A 20,826-nucleotide genomic window follows, 5' to 3' on the forward strand; every position below is an offset into this window, starting at 1 on the left:
TGAACGTGCGGATGTCATCCATATAATCGAATCAACACGGCCATGGCCTAATTGGTTAAGCTAAGGGATGAAGGGTTCCGTTAGGGAATAATGCATTAGGTACCATGGCGACCGAGTCTGTTGTTCCCTGCCTGTGACAAAGACCATTGTTTTAACACCTGTCTTTTTCTACCAACCATAGCTTTGTCTGTAGTTCAAAGAGTTCTTCGGGTAGGGGTGCTCACCTGTGGACACTTTAATTGGCACTTAAGAAACTTTCAAGGCGAGAAGTTTACCTTGGACTTGAAAGACTTCTCGCTTCTTTAGTCAAACTGGTCTATAAAATCTGACGCAACGCAAGGAAGTTCACAGTAGAAGGCAAAATTCTGGATCGGCAGAACAGCAAACAGTGTCGTCTAGTCCCAAGGAGCACTTATTTACTTTACATCTACCAAGGAAGGTAATTACTTTGTCTTGATTACTATTTCTGCTTTGTACCAGATTTTCTAATCAGTTTCAGCATGTGCATGGGTAATGCAAGAAGAAAATATGTTTATTCTTGTTTTCTGGACGAGTGGCTACAAATAGTTTGGTGGTTAGACTAATGATATGTGCTGACATATATACGTCGGCATCATCACTAGCGAAAGTATTTTCGTTTCTTCAAAATCTAGCGAAGAATTGCAAGTTACTATCTAGCCATGACCAGAGAACAAATTTGTTTTTGGTGACTATGTTTCAGGTGTGCGGGACCACCATGCGCTGGTTTGTAGTTGCACTCTCCGTGGTGGTTCTTGTAATACATGGGTTGGAGGGAAGCCCGGTGAAGAAGAGCGGGGACGCCGCCGGGGCCGAGAAGTCGGACAAGCAAAAGAGGAAGGTCCGTCAGCTTCTTACCTGTTTTTTTCTTCATACTTTGTACTGACTTTTCTTAGCCCTGAAGATTTTCTTTCTACTTCACATAGATCAGTAGCCCTCTTATTCAATTTTCTGTGATGCAGTAAAAGTATACTACACATTTGTGACCAAGTAAAATTGACTTCTGTCATTTTCCAGTGGCGGTTATTTCTTTAAGTTTGCTAATATTGTCATGTTTTCTTATATGTATAGCCTATATGATATATATGGCGTCGTCCATTTTCTATCAAAACTATAAAGCGCTGCTAAAGGCGATGACAAAACTGTAGATATATACTAGATATCAATATCTCTGCCTAGTTAACTCTGGTTAATGCCATGTAAGTGTTTTAGCCAAAACTATCAATGTTTTGAAAATTCTTCCATGTGTTCAACCGTTTTTTTACGACCCTACCCTCATCGTTCTGTTTCAAGCTGCTTATTGACGTCATGGAACAACTCCGGACGCTGGGTCCCAGGAAGAAACAACTGCAGCTGGGCATGCCCTCGGGTAGGTATTTATATTTACATTATTACATAAACCTGTAATTACATCTTAGGAGTGACTTTATCTCCAACAAGATGTGTGGATGGATGAAAAATCGTTAAGTTTTTTTTGGATTCCTAATTTTTTTCTGACATGCAATCACCTGTTCAATTTCTTTATGTCCCGATTTGCACACAAGATTTCGGATTCGACTCGGGGCTGTGTGTGAGGAGCTTTGGGCTGTTCAAGTAGAGTTTACCTACTAGAAAAAGCATCATGCTTCACTTCAGTTAAGGATCATGACTTCTTTACCTTTTTTACCAGCTGACTGTGGCTACGAGTGTGAGACGAACTACACCTACTACTCCAGCTGTATCCCGCAAGACTGGGTGTGCGACGGAGCGGAGGACTGTAACAACGGGGAGGACGAGTTACACTGCCGGGGAGGTGGGAAAAACTTCTGATTCATTTACCAAAATTTGCATTAAATCATAATCTCCAAGCAGTGGCAAAAGCCGTATCCAACTGGCAAAAGAACTCGATTAAAACTCGTGGCGATTACAATTATTTTGCCAGTTGGATTCGGTCTTTGCCACTGATAGATCGGCTCGGATCATTCAATCACTGTAGATGGTATATCAATATTTTGTAAGGTAACGTGTTCTAAGCGAGTATTAGTCATTTGACCCTTACGAAGGCTGTACAAGAGAAGATCAAAATTCGGCAGATTATTCTTCATTATGTTGAATGTCTAGATCTGTCTCAAATATTTTCTCACCCTAAACATTTCTTCACCGCAAACTTTATTATGAGGAAGCTACTTCAGCAAAATTACAAGGTAGGCCGAATAAAAATACTAACGATGATTAAAAGCAAGTTATTGATTGATTGATTGATTGATCGATCGATTCGATGATAGATCTTTTTAAACTGCGATTAAGATTAAGATTGCGGTGCGTGTAACTTGGTGAGGGACTTGTACATCTGATGTACATGCTGCAGTATTCAATCAAGCCGTTAGACGTCTTTGAACCGCGCCGTGTGACCACGTACACATTTACATGTAGCTCGTCTCTTTCAGGGCTTAGGCAGTACGATATGTTTGAAGTAAGAATAATGCACTTTTATTACCAGGGTCGGGGCATGATGGAGGGCCGCTGCCGGAACCCGGTGGAAATCCGGAACATTCCGCATTCCCCGAACACGGCGGAAATCCGGAACCTCCCGCACCAGTTCCGGAACACGGCGGATATCCGGAACCTCCCGCATTCCCGGAACACGGCGGAAATCCGGAACCCAACGGAGACCCAGCTGATCCATCCATGTTGGGTAAGACGTCCACCGATGCAGCTTTAGAATCATACCCTTTTAAGATATATTCTGACCATATACTCTCTCAAATCTTCATTGAACTGTTTTCTTGTATAAATTGATTGCGCGCGTGTTTGTGTGTGTCTGTCTGTACCTGTTTTTCTGTGTGTGTCTCTCTGTGTGTGTTTGTGTGTATGTGTGTGTGCATGTGTGTGTGTGTGCGTGTGTGTGTGTATGTGCTTGTGTGTGTGTGGGGGGGGGGTTGTTCGTTTGTTCGTTCGTTTGTTTGTTTGTTTGTAAAATGATTGGTATATTCTTGGAACCCGTGCGAACTTTGTACGCGTCCTCATATTCAGTTTCAATTCATTTCATTATCTAAGCGTACCATCCGGACAACTGCACGTTCCTGTGTGACAACGACATGAACAGATACTGCATTCCGGACCACTGGGAGTGTGACGACTTTCCGGATTGCCGTGACGGAAGCGACGAGCTCCACTGTGACGGATTCGGAGGTGAATTTACTCTCGATCAACTTCAGTCTCCATTTTTTTTCATCAATGGAATTCGTTGAGCGCTCTGTCAAATCGCGAGGTTGCTAACTTGCCGCGGGTGATATGTGTGCAGGCAATTAATTAGATGCGCTCAATTGCCTTGTTCAACCATTACTGTAGTATAATAAATTTCTTCTTCAATGTACACTGTAGGACATCACGCCATTTTCGAGCAGATGGATCTCTTGGGACCAGAAAAAGGTAAGAACTAAATTTGTCGCCAGAGGACGGTAGGACCTGTTTTTGTCAGCTTATCGACGATTTACATCAAATTCCCCAACTCGAGTGCTTTACTACTTACACCCAATGTTGAGATGTTTTTTTTTTTACTTCTGCGTCTTGTTTATACCGTCTTTGTACAATGTAGTTATTCTTGTGTCTACTTTTTTCGTCTTTTTTTGTAGACGTCCCCGTGTTTGTTGCGCTCCTTGGTTCCGTGTCATCCTTACCGATGTCCGACCTGATGGCAATGCTGAATGGTGTGTATAAACTGTAATATGAGCAAGCCAACTTAAAGAATACTAGTTGTAGTACATTTGTAGCGCGTGGGCACGGTTCAAGAGAGACGCTATACGGCGGACTGCAGTACTACAACCTCGCCCTTTATAATTATAGTGCTTCAAAGTGACGCTAATGAAATTATACCCTGGTATCGGTCCGTCTCCACCTTCCACTGGTATCCTACGTTCTGAAAAGTGTCCTTTAGCAGCAGTAAAGCTTCTTACCGCTTTTATAACCCCTCTGACCCTTGTTTCTAGCCGTCGCCGATGAAAACAGCAGAGCGACATACAGCTAGCGCGACACGCACGGTTCAAAAGAGACACCCTACGGCCGACTGAAGTACTGCAACCAGCGTTTTTAGCAATCTCGTTTAGTTACGCAGTTTGTAGTGCCACGAAGTACCCGCAGTGACACAAAATTATCACATGAGCTCGCGATACTGCACAAAGTCATCCTTTACGTGCAAGGAAGAGAATTACAGGAAAGTCTATAATAGACTTTCCTGTGTTTTAGATCGACAGTCTGTCATACTTTGCTGCATAATCAGGTTTTTAGCTCGATAATCAGGACACCATGTTGATGATGATGATGGTGAGCCAGGATACCGGGACCGGTTCTGAGAGGTCAAAGATTAAAAGCGTTCGGTGTCCTGATTATCGAGCTAAAAACCTGATTATGCAGCAAAGTATGACAGACTGTCGATCTACAACACAATAGACTTTCCTGTAATTCTCTTCCTTGCACGTAAAGGATGACTTTGTGCAGTATCGCGAGCTTGTGTGATAATTTTGTGTCACTGCGGGTACTTCGTGGCACTACAAACTGCGTAATTAAACGAGATTGCTAAAAATGCTGGCTGCAGTACTTCAGTCCGCCCTAGGGTGACTCTTTTGAACCGTGCATGTCGCGCTGCTGTTTGCATCGGCGACGGCTAGAAACAAGGGTAAAACAGAGGCTATAAAAGCGGTAAAAGTTTTTTTGCTGCTAAAGAACACTTTTCAGAACGTACGATAACAGTGGAAGGTGGGGACGGACCGATACCAGGCTATAAGATCATTAGAGTCACTTAAAAGCACTGCAGCAGATCTAGTATATCATCGACTGTCGATCTAAAACGCAAAGCCGCGGCAAAAGGACATTACTGCAAGCAATAACGTCCTTCTTCGCACCAAAAAGAGGGCTGAATACAGTGTTGCGGGCTTGCGTGATCATTTTCTGCCGTTGTTGGTTACATAGGGCACTGCACTGCAACTGCGTAGCTACGCGAGTCTGCTAGGAGCACTGGGTGCAGTACTTCTGTCAGCCGTATAGTGTCTCTTTTGAACCGTGCGCTCTGTGTGTTGGTCGCGGTAGCTGTTTCCATCGTAGACGACTGAAAACAAGAGTCCAGCAGTATCTTGTTTGTGTGCTCATCAGCTTTTCTTTGGGGCACTGTTAACTGCGTAGATTAGCAAGTTTTCCACGAGCTCTTATTGCAGTACTTCAGTCAGCCGCAGTGTGTCTCTTTTGAACCGTGCCGACTGTAAGGATGAAACTTCACGAGGTTCATTTCTTCGAATAAGGAACCTAGTTGGCGAGCCAGGCTGAACAAAAGTTTTATCGATAATCAAAAGAACGTAATTGATTGACTAATCGATTGATTGACTAATTGCGGTTGACTAATTGCGATTGATTGATTGAAACAAACTGCATTGGTGGTATGATGAGGGACTAATTGATCTAATGTACCTGTTGCATTATTCAATCGAGCCGTTAGACGTCTAGTCTCTTTTGAACCGCACGGCGTGGCCATGTAGCTTGCGCGATCGTTTCTTTCAAGGTATAGTACAATAGAAGTAAGAAAAATGTACTTTTATCATCAGGGTCTAAGCATGGCGGAGGGGCATTGCCAGATGATTCCGACATGCATGACGAGTTCCCAGAACCTCACGGAATCCCTGAACCCCGGCACGTGGACTCAGCTGATCCAGACAGGTTTGGTAAGTCGTCTATCGATGACGCGCTAGCGTCTGCTAATGCTTTTGTAAATCTTGTGCTTAATTCATCTCCTTTGTGATCTTCAAATTTCAATGCGCAATTTTTATCTGTAACCCATATTGTATACATTAGATGCCAAGCAATTTCATAATTAATCTATGTGTGTTTTTGTTATATGTAGCATTGTTTCTTTCATACCTAGGTTACTGTATTGTTCGCGTACTGTTAGTGTCTCATATTTCGATACATGTTTTTTTTCTTCTGTTTAGTGATGCCGCTTGAATAAGCTGCGTGTTTTGCTTAAGTGCGGTATCACTTTGTGTTGTTTTTGTGTTAAAATGATAATTTAAAAAAAGAGGAAAGGAATCACACCCTCTTAATAATATTAAGAGCGCCAGACAGTTGCAAAATGTCATATGAAAGTCTATGTGTTCATCTAATAGCTTTCTTAACATCAGTGAGTGCGAGCAGTGAGCACCTGAGTAGGAAAATACCTATGGGCACGACAATGAACATTGTGCACACATTAAACACCCTTTGAGAGAGTTATACCGTGGCACTCACAATGCTAATCTGTAAAACTTGTGATTTTGTCAATGTCATAGATGGTAGGACGTACGGAGGGCCTTACAGCTACATCGCCAAGAAGTCTGCCCAGGCGAAGAAGTCCGCTAACCTGGCCGCCAATGAACTGAAAATGGCTGCTGCAGAGAAGAAGGCTGAACTTCAACAGCTTCTCCGCGAGGGGGCGCCCCATGGTCAGCCAAACGGGGAAGCCGTCCTCGCGCATGCCCAGAAGCAGGCGAGGAAGTGGTTCAACTCCAAAGTGCGAAGCGTCGTCTCCATGGTGAAGACCTACAACAACGCGGCACGTGACCTGGCCAACCTGAAGTACAAAGCTGAGGCACCGAAGATATAAACACCGAACTTTCAAAAGAAAAATGAACAGAACAGACACATTCGTAACCTCACGTGTCCGTCCAGTTCGTTCACTTGCTATCATCATATGGAATTGAAAACGACATGGCAACGACTTTTGATGCACACTTTTATATCCTAGTCGATTTCTGTTAACGTAAAACTGTTTGTGCTTGTGTATATATATATATGTATATGTGTGTGTGTGCGCATGTGTGTTTGCGTGTGTGTACGTGTGTACGCGTGAGTTTATAGTAGAACCCCTTCTTTCTCAATAAAGTTTTTCTATCAGCTTCATCAGTTCTTTTTGGTGTTGTTGTTCTTGATGTTGACTGAAAAGCAGCACTTACAGGAATTACACTCCCGAGTACTTCAATTGGTAAAATGCGACTGAAACATATCATTAAGAGTTGTGACCTAATGCCCCATTTGTTTGTTTGTGAAATGTCTTTTAAATGCGACCATTTGAAATTAAGAGGGACGATGATTAAAAAATATCGTCCCTTATAATTTCAAATGGTCGTATTTTGGAAACCTAGAAAAAAGTCCAAGAGAAGCGTTTTAGAGTTAGATTGTGAGCTTCCATACTAAATGAGAGTCATCTGCAAACGTGTTTGACAGTACGTCAAACATACCGCGACGTTATGTGTGTATTAGGTACCATAGTGAACTTAAGGTTAGAGGTCAGAAAGTTCAGGTTTGTTGACGTTAAGCCCAGGTGAGTCCGCAGACGTGTGTTACCTGACATGTGTACGTCTCAGACAGGATTTCTCGATTCCGCGTTTTTTTCGGTGCAAGTTTAGAGGACCAGGTATGCAGGTATGTATCTTGTTGTTCCGGTTACGTCGATACATCGAGAGCAATGGAATGCTAATGCAATGTCAGTTGTTGTGGATGTCTTATTTTGTATGTTTAGAACGATTTGTGGTTGTCCGCCTTTACGTTTCAAGGATGTGCGGCGCCTTTTTAATACCAGAACAGTTACTGGCTCGTTTCGTAAATACATCATGAGGCAGGGGAGAGGAGTTTGTTGTTCTTCTACTGTTGTTTTAATTGTTCTATCATCATCATCTGGTCGTGAAGATGTCACGGATGTTTAATGTTTAATTATTGTTTAATGTCAGTAGTAAATGATGTATAAAAGTATGGTAAGGTGAGTTAAAGTTCCTTTCCCCAGTTTCTGCAGTTCTGGTCGCCGAGCTTGTCCGGCATCTTCCTTCTGCTGGGGGACCGGTGCAGGAGTTCGAAGAATCACAGAGCCGACATCTTCCTCCTGCTGCGGGGACCAGTGCAGAAGCTCATCGGAGTCCATTTTACAGATGTAAAAACATACAAATACCGTATTTCTATGATCTTACAACTGTAAATTGAATTCCCATGAGCTTCATACGGTATAAATATACCTGTCACTATTTCTTATGGAAACTTGAATATGAGTACTTAGGAAAAAATTCGGTAAAAAGTACTGTAAAATCTTCATAATATACCAGAATAATAATATATATAGTCAACCTTAATGACGATCACCTGTGTTACAGAAGCTCATCAACATAATTTACCCAAATGGTCTATTTTGTGTTAAGACCACAAGTGAAATATACATCCTGTGGAAGTAGTCATTGAATTGGCATGAATCATAGTGTAGAGTGACAAGTCAGTATGTACTAGTGTCATAACGGAAAAATTTCATAAGTTAATCATGTGTATATATGCATATCTAAATAAATAAATAGATATATTTTTAATCTTATTGTAAGTAGAGTTATCCGTTCTGCTGTTATTGTTAGAAACCTCGCAAGGTGGCCATGCTTTGCATGCACTGTAATCAACTTGTGTGTATTCAGTAAACATTTGGATGTTGAGGTGTAGAAGCGTTACAAATAACAAAATATCAAATGTTAACTGAAATAAGGTTTACTTTTATATCTTAACTGATAGTGTGAATGTATATAAGCGCAAGAGAGTTAGTTTCAATATACACTTTCGACGTTGTTCCTTTGTCAGATTTCTGGCAGTAGCATTTATGACAGAATGAGATTCAGTAGATGTGTTTGTATTACCTTCTTTTCTTGTTTATGTCTAAAGTATTGAATAAAGAATACTTTTCTTTGAACTGTTTCTTTGTTTTTGCTTAAATGTCTTTTTTATCCTCACGTCAGCTACTGGGCCTCCGGAGTTTGCCTACGATCAAATTGATTGATAGATGTCCTGACCAGTCTTCATAGTTTCTCAATAAGTCAATTATTATATTCAGATTAATCACACTCACCTGTGTTACAGGTGTTCATGAACATAATTTACCCAAATGGCCTTTTCGGTGTCCAAACCACGAACGAAAGATGCTTGCTCTTAAGGTAGTGTAAAGATTTGCGGGGGTGTAGGTGGGGCTGGGGAAACCAAACAGGGGTTTGCAGTAACAGATTAGAATTTGCATACAATATCAAACCTTGTATTGAGGGGAGGGCAAGAAGAGTCTGGGAAATTGTGGGAAAATAAAGTTATAGCGACGAAATTTTACAATAGTTGTGTTTTTCCAGTGTAATTCTGACATAATGCGACATCGTGTTACGTGACGTCTTGCGACACAGCCTGGCGTGGCCAGACCGGCCTTAAAGGGCACCACGGAGGGCCCCAGATTTTTGAGACACTAAGTTCCCAGACAGAGAACTAGTGATCTCCTAAGCCATAGAACAGCTCAGCTCAGCCGTCCAAGGCTCGCACATGCCAGCCCACTTGGGATGGCATCTTCTCCCACAGCGGGAGGCCTGTCGTTCCATGGAACGGCATAACTCGAAATTATCTTGCCTGAAGCCCAGGGTAGCTCTGAAGAATTTTCATTTGTGGTCCTACAACTGAAACGTTTGAAAAAGTACGTTTGATTCCTCCCCGATATACGGGTTAATTTATATATATTTGGACATCGTTGAAACATATAATGTTTTTACGTATAACAATCATGCCTGTTGTTGTCTTGCTCCGATATATCACTTAATCTGGAGCAGACATAGCCATTTGGGTAAATTATGATAATGCACCTTAATGGCATGCTGATTTTGGGGGAACTCACCTCAATTTGAGTTGGTTCTGGCGGGTTACACAGGGCCATACTTAGCTTTTAAGTCACGGCCCTGTCTTCCATACATGATGCAAAAGAAATTCATCTTTTTAGGTAGCATCTAGAGGAAAATTTCAAACTGTTTTTCTTTTATCCTGAAGGCACGAATCTTCCCTTCATCAATAGCAATGCTAACTTTTTTCTACCTGTGTGCTTAGTTCTCATTCATATGGTAATGTACCTGACGATGAAAAGTCCACTACTGCAAATAAAGTTCTGGCCACGAACTGCAAGCTTTCAGTTGATCTCACACGCAAACACATACATAACTTGATTCCTTATAACACCCGTTTTTAATTGGAGTATAACAAAAATCAAAACAGAAGAAAGACTATTACCTCACCAAGACTTGGACAAGGAGAGAACAACAGAAAAGGGACATATCAAGCTACTCCCGACAGGTTATTCTGTGTGCGCCCACCATCCGACTCCTGCAAACTTGATTTCTTATAACCCGTTTTTAATTGGAGTATAAAAAAAAGAAGAAGAAAGACTATTACCTCATCAAGACTTGGACAAAGAGAGAACAACAGAAAAATGACATATCAAGCTACTCCTGACAGTTGTGCACCCACCATCCCACTCCTGCAAACTTGATTTCTTATAGCAATCTGTTGTGTTGAGGGGATAAGTAATTCAACATGCTAACGGCGTCTCATGCATTGTAATTGAAGCAAGACCCAGAATGTTTTACTCGTGGTTTCTCACATAAAATATGTGCACAATTCCGACATTCCAAAAGTAACAGCCATGTTTACAGCAATATATCATTATTGCATGCTTGCATATTACATGGAATTCATGTTGAGTTATTTGATTAAAACTAACATTTATAATCAGAGCGACAATTTCACATGGATAATTTATGATAATTGCTACATTGCTCTCACACGCATTTCATTAGACTAGCTAGCAGTTTCTGTCGCATAAAAATATGATATATGCAAAGGTAACTTGCCATTTATGATAAAGTATTCCAATTTTTTGCTCATGAAATGTCTGAAATATTGTTATTCCAGATCTTAAATGGTCTTATTTCCAAAAAAAGATTGAAATAAGCCTTAAATATCTTAACCCCTTTTCGACCCTTCCGCGATTTCTCCATTCCCAAAAAGACCCAAATTTGGCAATTTGACGGTCGTCTTAGTCACTTTTCAGGGGACGGCCAGGAGCGGTACTGCAGATTAGGCTATGATAGGGTATACCATCCCGGTATGTTAAATTGATAAAATATGCATGGTATTAGGCCTAAAGCCAGTGAAATGTTCCCCACTAGATCCAGATGTCTTCACATACATTTACAAAGACCTTTAAGAATTTTAGATACACTGGTTGACACGACAACGATCGATTTTTAGGCGCCGCGCGAGGAGCCCAAGTAACACGGTGGAAGCGCCGCCTACATTCATGCATTGATCATGTCTTGTACGTTAACGTTATGAGTACTTCAAGGGTATATTTGTACACCGTAGTCTTTCCTTTGACAACCTTGGTCTTTTGCTCACCTGCTCATCCAGTAAAAGACTGCCAGAGAACCCCGGCCGTCAGTCAGAAAACGTCATGATTTTTTACCCAAACATCTGCTTGGAAACCTTATCCGACTTCCCATGACAAATTTGGCCTATTACTCAACTGTTAAATCGCTAATATATGATAATCATATGATAAATATCTGGACACCAGACCACAAAAAGATGCAATAAGGACATATATGACCATAGCTACATAATATAGACTGGCTGTGTAACTGTGTTAGACTGCGTGCCTACATCTTCAAGTTGACCAAAATGATTTGTTTTATGACACATTCAAACTACGTTTAACTTCCATTTTTGTTCGTGGTAGCACCTCTGAAAACTGTTTGCCAATGCGTTTCCGACTTGGTGAAACATCTCGGCTCGCACAATCATATGTCTTCTATATACATCTTTATCCAAACCCGTGCTCAAAAACTACTTGTTATTATGCTTCAGTAAAGGAAAAAAATGTAAGAACATAGTCATAACTCTCATTTGCCAGATTACAAATTGGTTCTGTATTGACATGGACCAGAAATCAAATCATTTCGGCTGGATCATCCAATGAGTGCTGCGCCCCTGTATGCGTGGTGTATTCAATATCTATGGAAAGCAAAAGAGGAGAAATATTATCAAAGTTGCGTGGAAAAAATCTTATTGTATTTATTGATAACATTGTTTGGAAAGCCAGACGATAGGACGAATGACAAAGAAATCTCTTTTCTTCAGTTTATTTTAATCAGTGTCACATTGACTGTCGTATCTATCCATAGCAGTCTGGAATTGTAGATTAAACGTTGTTTTGAAGGTTCGACGTGTTTTCTTCTGTTACAAACAAGTGATTTGAGGCAGCATGAAGTTGTTTGACACACAGTACAGTAATTTCGACAGACCAGTCAATATCACTAGTCTATATCATTTTGTAGGTATGACCATGTTATATCATTTTGCCAACGTGGTCCCGTGTCCGATGTTTGCTAATATAGGCATGTGAATAGTTGAATGAACGGCCAAAGTTGTGAATAAAAAGCAAATGATGTCCACATATATCTTTAACGTACTCATTACACACAAGAAGTGGTGTGTATATGAATGTAGGCGGCGCTTCGACGGGCGGACATGGTGTTACATGAGCTCTTTGCACGGCGCCTTAAAATCGATCATTTTCATGTCTTTTGGTCTTTTTAAAAGTCTCAAATGTTATTCTAAATGTATGTGAAGACATCTGGAGCTGTTTGAGAAAGTGAACACTGGCTTTAACTCTAATGCCTTGTATATTTTTACATTTTTGCAAGTCAGGGCTATATACCCTACGAGAGCCTAACCTGCAGTACCACTCCCGGCCGCCCCGAGAAAATCACTGAAACGACCGTGAAATTGCCAAATTTCGGTCTTTTCGGGAATGGGAAAATCGCGAAAGGCTCGCAAAGGGGTTTGAAGTTTGGAGGCTTCTTCGACTTTTATTCGACAATGAGACCATCTAAAATCACGAATTACAATATTTGAGACATTTCATAAAGAAGACAAACATATATCATAAATGATATGAATCCTTCGCCTTTTACATTGTAACGTTAGCAATAGAAGTGGTCAAGTGTTTACGTACATTCCCCGAAAAATGCCACTTTCTGAAGGGCTACTACACCTAAATTTCAATCTGAATTTGTTAAACAAGAAGACGTTAATCAAATATTACGGTACTTTTGTCTGTTTGTCTGTAAAGATCCAATGTTCCTTTCCAAATGCGAGTAAGGTGTGGGGCTTATTTGATGGTGCAATATAAACTTATATGCCAGAGGAAGCTGCTTGATGAATTTAAGGGGTTAAAATCATCCCTAGTTTTATCCTTTGGAATCAAAATTAAGCATTATCAGCAATGGAGCGATATCACGTCACATGTAGGTCTAACTCGCTCCGCCAGTGGAACGCAACCCTTGTGTCAACAGCAGGGCGGGAAACCTGACAAGGCGTGGCTAAAAACAACAAATAGCAGGAACACAGGATTAGACAGGTGATATGCTTGGGGTTTTAGAGTTATGTAAGCGAAGTCACGACTAGATCACCTTCATTACGCTGCCTTGTATTGTATTTGTACCTTTAGCCATGATAAAATCACACTGATGTCTAGATTTAGGTCAGGCTGTGACTTTTGAAACATAACCTGATGTAACTTGACGTTTAATGGGCAGTAGGTCTGGGAGCCACTTTTCAATAGTTTCAAAGAGAGAGAAAGATAGAGAAATGGAGAGAAAGAGAGAGAAAGAGAGAGAGAAAGGAAGAGAAAGGGAGAGAGGGGGAAGTGGAGACAGAGAAAGAGAAAAAAAGAGATGGGCAGAGATACAGGGACAGATGGACAGAGAGAGAGAGAGAGAGGGAGAGACACACCGTGACATAGAGGTAGAGACAGATAGAAAGAGAGAGACAGAGAGGGGTAGAGAAAGAGAGGGAGAGAGAGAGAGAGGCATATGGAAAGAGGGGAGAAAGAGAGACAAAGATATGTCGATAGAGAGAGGTAGAAGAAAGAGAGGAAGAAGGAAAGGATGACAAACGGAGACAAGAATCCCATATACATGTTTCGCGATCATAATTAGCTTGTACAATCAATCATAGCAGACGTGAAAAGAGGAGGAGAATTTACAAAACAGACTTTAAGTAATCAGGCACCGACTGTGTAGTACCGAGCCTCTCACTCTGAACAGCCCGTAATGTTTACAGGAAACATTGTGATAAAGAATCGGTGTTTTTATGCCATCAGGTCGAGAGAAACCTGAGAGAAAATATGGTCACACTCCGATGCACATGTGCCCGGGCCCAGCTAAACCTATCATAAGTGTTCACGGGCACTTCTGATTAGCACTTTGTTCCGAAGGGTCTTCCTTTCGGAAAACTACTTGTATTTTCGTCAGCTTTCACCAGAAGTGAAGGATGATGTACCCGTAACTTTTTTCGGTGTAAACGGTTGTTAAAATGAAGTTTTGACAAATTTTGCAACAGAGTAACTGGTTTCAGCGCCGTATCTGAAGACCAAAATGGCCCGTTTGATAGCGATGGCTTTTCTGGCCATTTTGTCGGTGCTGTGTTCTACTGTCTACGCTCTACCACTGGACTGCCTCAGGCGTGAGCTTGCGAAGGTAAGTAGAAGATAAAATCTGAAGGAAGGCACTGATTGCAATCATCTTTGAACAGAGAATCTTTCACATTTCAGATATTGAGGACATACATATGCATGTAACGAGTTTTGGATCCCAACACGACCTCTCAATTTATCTTTTGGACGTAAGCGCAACGACGCGGTCTTCACACTTCGAGTAGCTTTAGATCAAGGTTTAAGTAACTTATTTTACAGAGATACAGGTTCTCTGGACCAGGTATTGAATGCTAGAGGAGGTACTAAGGGTTTTGCTCTGTATCCTAAATACACGGCGCTCCGGATAGTGATGTAGTAAATGTTGTGAAATTTGTGTTGTAAACTGAGTGTCTCCGCACAGTCAACCGACGATGCCTTCCAAGAAAGTTTACACATCATGGTGAAAGTAGAAAAGAGGAACCCCTTCTCTTCACCGCGATGGGATAAAGGTTCTTAAAGGAATTGAACGTTGTTAAGTCGTGTTGGCACTTAAATTTGTCCTTGAATCGTGAGTGAATTGCAAAGAAAGGCATTCATCTCGACATGAACAGAGGCACAGTTTGTACTAGATTGTCAAAAGACTTCATCCCTCCCTTTCGTATTTCTCTATTGTCTTTTCGTCCCACTAGCCGCCTAGTCCAGTCACGTTCACAACTTGTCGCTAATGTTTATCTTGCTTTCTGAATTCAAACCTTGTCGTCTCTTCATGTCACTGTCTTTTTCGTTGTGCTGTACTGTTTCTACTTTTCTGTTTCTTCTTATGTTCTGAACAAGCAGTTTTCTGACCAAGCTCTTGTCCACTCAGAAGCCACCAAACTATAGTTGTTTCCCCTTAACAACTTTGCAGCTCTCTAGATGTCCTTATTACACTCGGCGGACAACCAAAATAGTTGTACAGAAGTTACAAACCCATTATCTTAGTTAGTAAATATGATTGACACACGATGTGTTGTTTGACCTTTATCAGCTGGACGTGCTTCATGAAAGGGCAGAGACGTATGAAGATGTGCGTGACCTTGACGTTCCGGACGTGGCAGTGATTTCTACAAGACAAGGTACGTCTTCATGGCATGTCGGGGCGCAAAATTACAGCTGGTTCGTTAGAATATTATGATGAGAAAAGAAGAGAAAGAATGAAATTCTCAGTTACTATAGTATTGCACTTTCAATGACACTGCATTGACTGCACACCAATGATGATGAAAGCCTTTATTGTACATGACGGGCTAAGTATCAATATAGGCAAAACACAAATATACAGGTAACACTGTTGCAATACTAAGATATCGAGCATACGTATTCTAACCCTATACTAGCACATTTCGATACAAGTAGGTTTCTTCTCGCTTCTTTTCAATGTTGAAAAGGTAGGAAGACATGTTCAAGATAAGTTGATCAAAATGCATCAGAAATGTAGTTTTTTCAGCACTATTCATGCACTTGAAGTGATGGAATTTTCATCTAGCATTCAATACGATTGCAGTGTATTGTAATATGTGCGTTTAATCTCCAAAAAGATGTGAAGATCCGACATACTGTCATGATCAGTGTTCTACGTGCACTGCTGTGACATCTAGTATGGCTCTCTAAAAGTGCACATTTTAAACCATTCCCTGGCTCCTACGCGGTGCATTACAAGAGAGATGTATACGTATACATACTTAATGCCACAAAAAAGAAAAAAAAGAACACTCCCGCGTAAAACACTTAAACTGAGCCGCTTACATCTGCTTGGAGACTCAGATGTGGCCATGGCCATTTATGCAAAGTAATAACCAAGATAGGACCCCCTTGATGTTCGATTAAACTTTCTATGCAATTTGCCGTCGTAGCAAGTTGCTAGGTAATGTTGTGACGTCATGTCGTTGCTAAGCGACTACACAATACGTAAGAGATCACCATTTTTAACCCGTGTAGTTACATAATGATGGATTTGCGTTCGTCAGACAGATCTGGGTCTCTTTAACCCAGTCCATGCTAAGGGCTGACACCCGACCTGTAACGCGATCAAAGGAAAGGGGAATTTTGATACTAAACAATCAAACATATTAAGTGTCACTGGCACAACGGAGGGCGTTTACTAAACAGGTCTGTGGTTGAAAGCAAAGAGTCATCGTTTACGGTAGCTTTGCAGGTAGCTAGAAGGTGTTGTGGTTAAGTATTTTTCTATGTCTTAAGAATCGTCATAGCCCTTCGCATGTCGAGGGTGTACAGAAAAATCAGTTTTCAAGTTGTTAACCTCTTTTTACCATACTCACTGTAAGGACACTCGTGATATAGTATTATAGCTATAGGATTTGAAGTAAATAGAGTTTTCTATCTTCACGTGTTGTGTCAAATAAGATATCTTAGCATACATTTTAACAGAGCGAAGGAAAGTCTTTCAAATCAATTGTTGAAATGTAGTTTAATTTTATATTTCTAACAGGCTTGTTGGTGATGGGAACAATTCTAATCTGAAGAGAAAGATTTTGTAATCTTTTCTTCATCCGTATCTTTAAACTTGCTTTGAATTCTGCAACTTTTATTATTATTTTTTGGCAGAATTGAGAACCAAGACCTATCTCTTGCTGAAAGACCTTGAACGGGTGAGTAGCATTTATGCATTTTTCAAATGTACCGGAAGGAGGCGCTGTTGTAACCTATCTTATAAATCTATTGTGTATTGTAAAGCAAACATCATTGATCAACTGTTCTCCATTCTTGTCAGTCTGTTTTATCAACATAGATCTTACCATTTATCTTCTTGAATGTCTGACACCTTCTTAAGTGTCTTATATCGTCTTAAATGACCGATATCACTATTTCTTTGTGTTCAAAAGATTGTGGAAGCCACAAAGGTTCACCAAGGAAAAACGAAAGAAAATAACATCGACAAACCAGCAGAGAGTGCACCGACTGAACTAGAAATGTATAAAGATGAAGAAGATATGGTCGAAGTCGAGGGCTTCAGTGAGAAGGAAGAAACTGTGGAAGAAACTGTGAAAGCGGACGTTGAACATCTTGACGAAATCGTGAAACCACAAGTTGTAGAATCAGAGAGCACATTGGTGACAGATGCGTATCCTATGGCCTCCACAACTGACTGTACGAACACAACTCCGGTCCCCGAAGAAACCGACGAAGAAACCGACGAGGAAACCGACGAAGCAACCACCGAAGAAACAACCGAAGAAATCACCGGAGAAACAACCGAAGAAACCACCGAAGAAACCACCGAAGAACAGGCAGATACTGAGATGTTTTCTGAGAAAGAAGAAGGGATGTTTGAAACTGAAACGGGGTACAATGAGGCAGACATGGGTGGAGTAGAGGCTACTGCAGAAGAAGAGACAGACACAGCAGAAGAGACTGCTATTGTGGAAGAGAATGTTGAAGAACAAGAGACAGATACGGAGGAAGAGACTGCAGCAGAAGAAGAGACTGTTACAGAAGAAGAGACTGTTACAGAAGAAGAGACTGCTACAGAAGAAGAGACTGTTACAGAAGAAGAGACTGTTACAGAAGAAGAGACTGTTACAGAAGAAGAGACTGTTACAGAAGAAGAGACTGCTACGGTAGAAGAGACTGATGCAGAAGAAGAGACTGTTACAGAAGAAGAGACTGCTACAGAAGAAGAGACTGCTATTGTGGAAGAGAATGTTGAAGAACAAGAGACAGATACGGAGGAAGAGACTGCAGCAGAAGAAGAGACTGTTACAGAAGAAGAGACTGTTACAGAAGAAGAGACTGCTACAGAAGAAGAGACTGTTACAGAAGAAGAGACTGTTACAGAAGAAGAGACTGTTACAGAAGAAGAGACTGTTACAGAAGAAGAGACTGCTACGGTAGAAGAGACTGTTACAGAAGAAGAGACTGTTACAGAAGAAGAAACTGTTACAGAAGAAGAGACTGCTACAGAAGAAGAGACTGTTACAGAAGAAGAGACTGTTACAGAAGAAGAGACTGTTACAGAAGAAGAGACTGCTACGGTAGAAGAGACTGATGCAGAAAAAGAGACCGCTACAGAAGAAGAGACTGCTACGGTAGAAGAGACTGATGCAGAAGAAGCGACTGCTACAGAAGAAGGAACCGCTACAGAAGAAGAGACTGCTACAGAAGAAGATACCGCTACAGAAGAAGATACCGCTACTGAAGAAGAGACTGTTACAGAAGAAGAGACTGCTACAGAAGAAGAGACTGCTACAGAAGAAGAGACCGCTACAGAAGAAGAGACCGCTACAGAAGAAGAGACCGCTACAGAAGACGAGACTGCTACAGAGGAAGAGACTGCTACAGAGGAAGAGACTGCTACAGAAATAGAGACTGATGTAGAGGAAGAGACTGCTACAGAAGAAGTGACTTCTACAGAAGAAGAGACCGCTACAGAAGAAGAGACCGCTACAGAAGAAGAGACTGCTACAGAAGAAGATACCGCTACTGAAGAAGAGACTGCTACAGAAGAAGAGACTGCTACAGAAGAAGAGACTGCTACAGAAGAAGAGACCGCTACAGAAGAAGAGACCGCTACAGAAGAAGAGACCGCTACAGAAGACGAGACTGCTACAGAGGAAGAGACTGCTACAGAGGAAGAGACTGCTACAGAAATAGAGACTGATGTAGAGGAAGAGACTGCTACAGAAGAAGTGACTTCTACAGAAGAAGAGACCGCTACAGAAGAAGAGACCGCTACAGAAGAAGAGACTGCTACAGAAGAAGATACCGCTACTGAAGAAGAGACTGTTACAGAAGAAGAGACTGCTACAGAAGAAGAGACTGCTACAGAAGAAGTGACTTCTACAGAAGAAGAGACCGCTACAGAAGAAGAGACTGCTACAGAAGAAGAAACTGCTACAGAGAAAGAGACTGCTACAGAGGAAGAGACTGATGTAGAGGAAGAGACTCCTACAGAAGAAGAGACTGCTACAGAAGAAGCGACTGCTACAGAAGAAGATACCGCTACAGAAGAAGAGACTGCTGTAGGAGAAGAGACTGCTACCGAAGAAGAGACTGCTACAGAAGAAGCGACTGCTACAGAAGAAGCGACAGCTACAGAAGAAGAGACAGATACAGAAGAAACTGCTACAGAAGACGAGTCTGCTGATACAGAACAGGAGGCTGGCACAGAACAGGAGATTTCTGTCGAAGGAGAGACTGATACAGACGAAGAGTCCACCACAGAAGATGGGGATACTGGAGAACAGGCCGTTGAGGAATTAGAAGCTGCGGCAGAGGACCAGCTTTCTGCACAGGAGTCCGCTACAGAAGCAGACGCCAATGAACCGTCTACAGATGAGCCAGCAACAATGGTGGAGGCTACTGAAGAGGATGTGGAAGAAGAGTCTGACACAGACGAGGATGAGGTAATAGAAGAAGAAGAAGACGAAGATGAAGAAACAGGAGGCGATATTGTGGAAGAATTGGAAGCTGTCGCAGACAAACGAAAAGAGACTACCACAGCAGAAGACGAAAATCCAACAAACGATGGTACAGAGGACGAGGCTACTGCAAGCGAAGACGGGTTTCCAAAGTTACTGAAGGTGAGTACCTACTGTTTTCACTTTACTTACTTTCCCCATACAGAATGTTACCTCAAATATGCATGCTCTTTATTGATTCATGATAGTGCAAAGAGTACCACATGCTTCTAGACATCTATAGCTATCACATTAACAGTATGATGATATGGAACCGTGTCTGTCTATGAAATTGTATCTGCGCTGACAACTCGCCCCCTCCCCCCACAGGAGTCCATGCAGGTGTTGAAGGACCTGGTTAGCCAGATGAAGAGCGGGAAGGACACCCGGTAACCCCCATGCACCAGCGGTACCCGGTAACCCCCATGCACCTGTGGTCTGCTCAAGAAAACTATCTGGACAAACATACTGCTGCTTATTTTGGATATTAGATGGTAACATCTACTAACATAATTCCATCAGGGTACATAATTCCGCCACCCTAAAAAGATACGTCCAAACAGATCTCCAACCCAACCTCTCCCATAATAACACACTTCTATATATCTAAACTGTGCATACCTGTGGGGTGCTGCACCAGAGATCCCTCAAACTCACTGTTTTTTCAAAGTGGCTGATTTATGTAACCCGGCGGATTCATGTTAATGGAGGTTATAGTATGTTTGTGATTCATGTGACGTTACACTGTACAAGAAATCTTGCATGATAGAAATATGTTTGCCGTTACTTAACCTTCTCCGTGCTGCCTGATACCTTAACAAATATATAGAAATTTGTTGCCACACGGCTACCTTAGCAGACTGACAGTTAAATGTGGTTGTGGTTCAAGGCTTTCCAACAAAAAACAGTGAATGGGTCTATTTGTATTCAACGAAAAGCAAACACGACTGTTAGATTATACCATTTTATATCATACAGGTTATACAAGGCCATTGCTGCATATGGCTGTGTACTCAGTTATACAGTGTTATTATGTTAGGGAATGCT

The 20,826-nt window shown here is 41.5% G+C and overlaps 2 protein-coding genes across 2 annotated transcripts; both read left to right on the forward strand.

Moving 5' to 3' along the window:
- The first annotated feature begins 553 nt into the window (after positions 1–553).
- On the forward strand, positions 554–5,702 carry LOC136447447 (uncharacterized). Its single transcript, XM_066446362.1, has 7 exons — positions 554–859; positions 1,312–1,387; positions 1,688–1,810; positions 2,498–2,692; positions 3,055–3,429; positions 3,633–3,707; positions 5,592–5,702. The coding sequence occupies exons 1-5, from the start codon at positions 584–586 to the stop codon at positions 3,246–3,248; spliced, it is 864 nt and encodes a 287-aa protein (XP_066302459.1). The 5' UTR covers positions 554–583; the 3' UTR covers positions 3,249–3,429; positions 3,633–3,707; positions 5,592–5,702.
- Positions 5,703–14,091: 8,389 nt separating this feature from the next.
- LOC136447638 (uro-adherence factor A-like) lies at positions 14,092–20,764 on the forward strand. Its single transcript, XM_066446678.1, has 5 exons — positions 14,092–14,387; positions 15,351–15,438; positions 16,928–16,971; positions 17,206–19,902; positions 20,110–20,764. The coding sequence occupies exons 1-5, from the start codon at positions 14,286–14,288 to the stop codon at positions 20,170–20,172; spliced, it is 2,994 nt and encodes a 997-aa protein (XP_066302775.1). The 5' UTR covers positions 14,092–14,285; the 3' UTR covers positions 20,173–20,764.
- Positions 20,765–20,826: the final 62 nt, after the last annotated feature.

This window comes from Branchiostoma lanceolatum, chromosome 13 (assembly GCF_035083965.1).
Source record: "Branchiostoma lanceolatum isolate klBraLanc5 chromosome 13, klBraLanc5.hap2, whole genome shotgun sequence".
NCBI classification, from domain to species: Eukaryota; Metazoa; Chordata; class Leptocardii; order Amphioxiformes; family Branchiostomatidae; genus Branchiostoma; species Branchiostoma lanceolatum.

Excerpts from the sequence above, each read along its gene's own strand:
- LOC136447638 (XM_066446678.1), top strand. The coding sequence starts at position 14,286 with ATGGCCCGTTTGATAGCGATGGCTTTTCTGGCCATTTTGTCGGTGCTG. Across the intron at positions 16,972-17,205 it reads TGCTGAAAGACCTTGAACGG|ATTGTGGAAGCCACAAAGGT; the intron begins GTGAGTAGCATT and ends TGTGTTCAAAAG. Across the intron at positions 19,903-20,109 it reads GGTTTCCAAAGTTACTGAAG|GAGTCCATGCAGGTGTTGAA; the intron begins GTGAGTACCTAC and ends CTCCCCCCACAG.
- LOC136447447 (XM_066446362.1), top strand. The coding sequence starts at position 584 with ATGATATGTGCTGACATATATACGTCGGCATCATCACTAGCGAAAGTA. Across the intron at positions 1,388-1,687 it reads GCAGCTGGGCATGCCCTCGG|CTGACTGTGGCTACGAGTGT; the intron begins GTAGGTATTTAT and ends CTTTTTTACCAG. Across the intron at positions 2,693-3,054 it reads AGCTGATCCATCCATGTTGG|CGTACCATCCGGACAACTGC; the intron begins GTAAGACGTCCA and ends TCATTATCTAAG.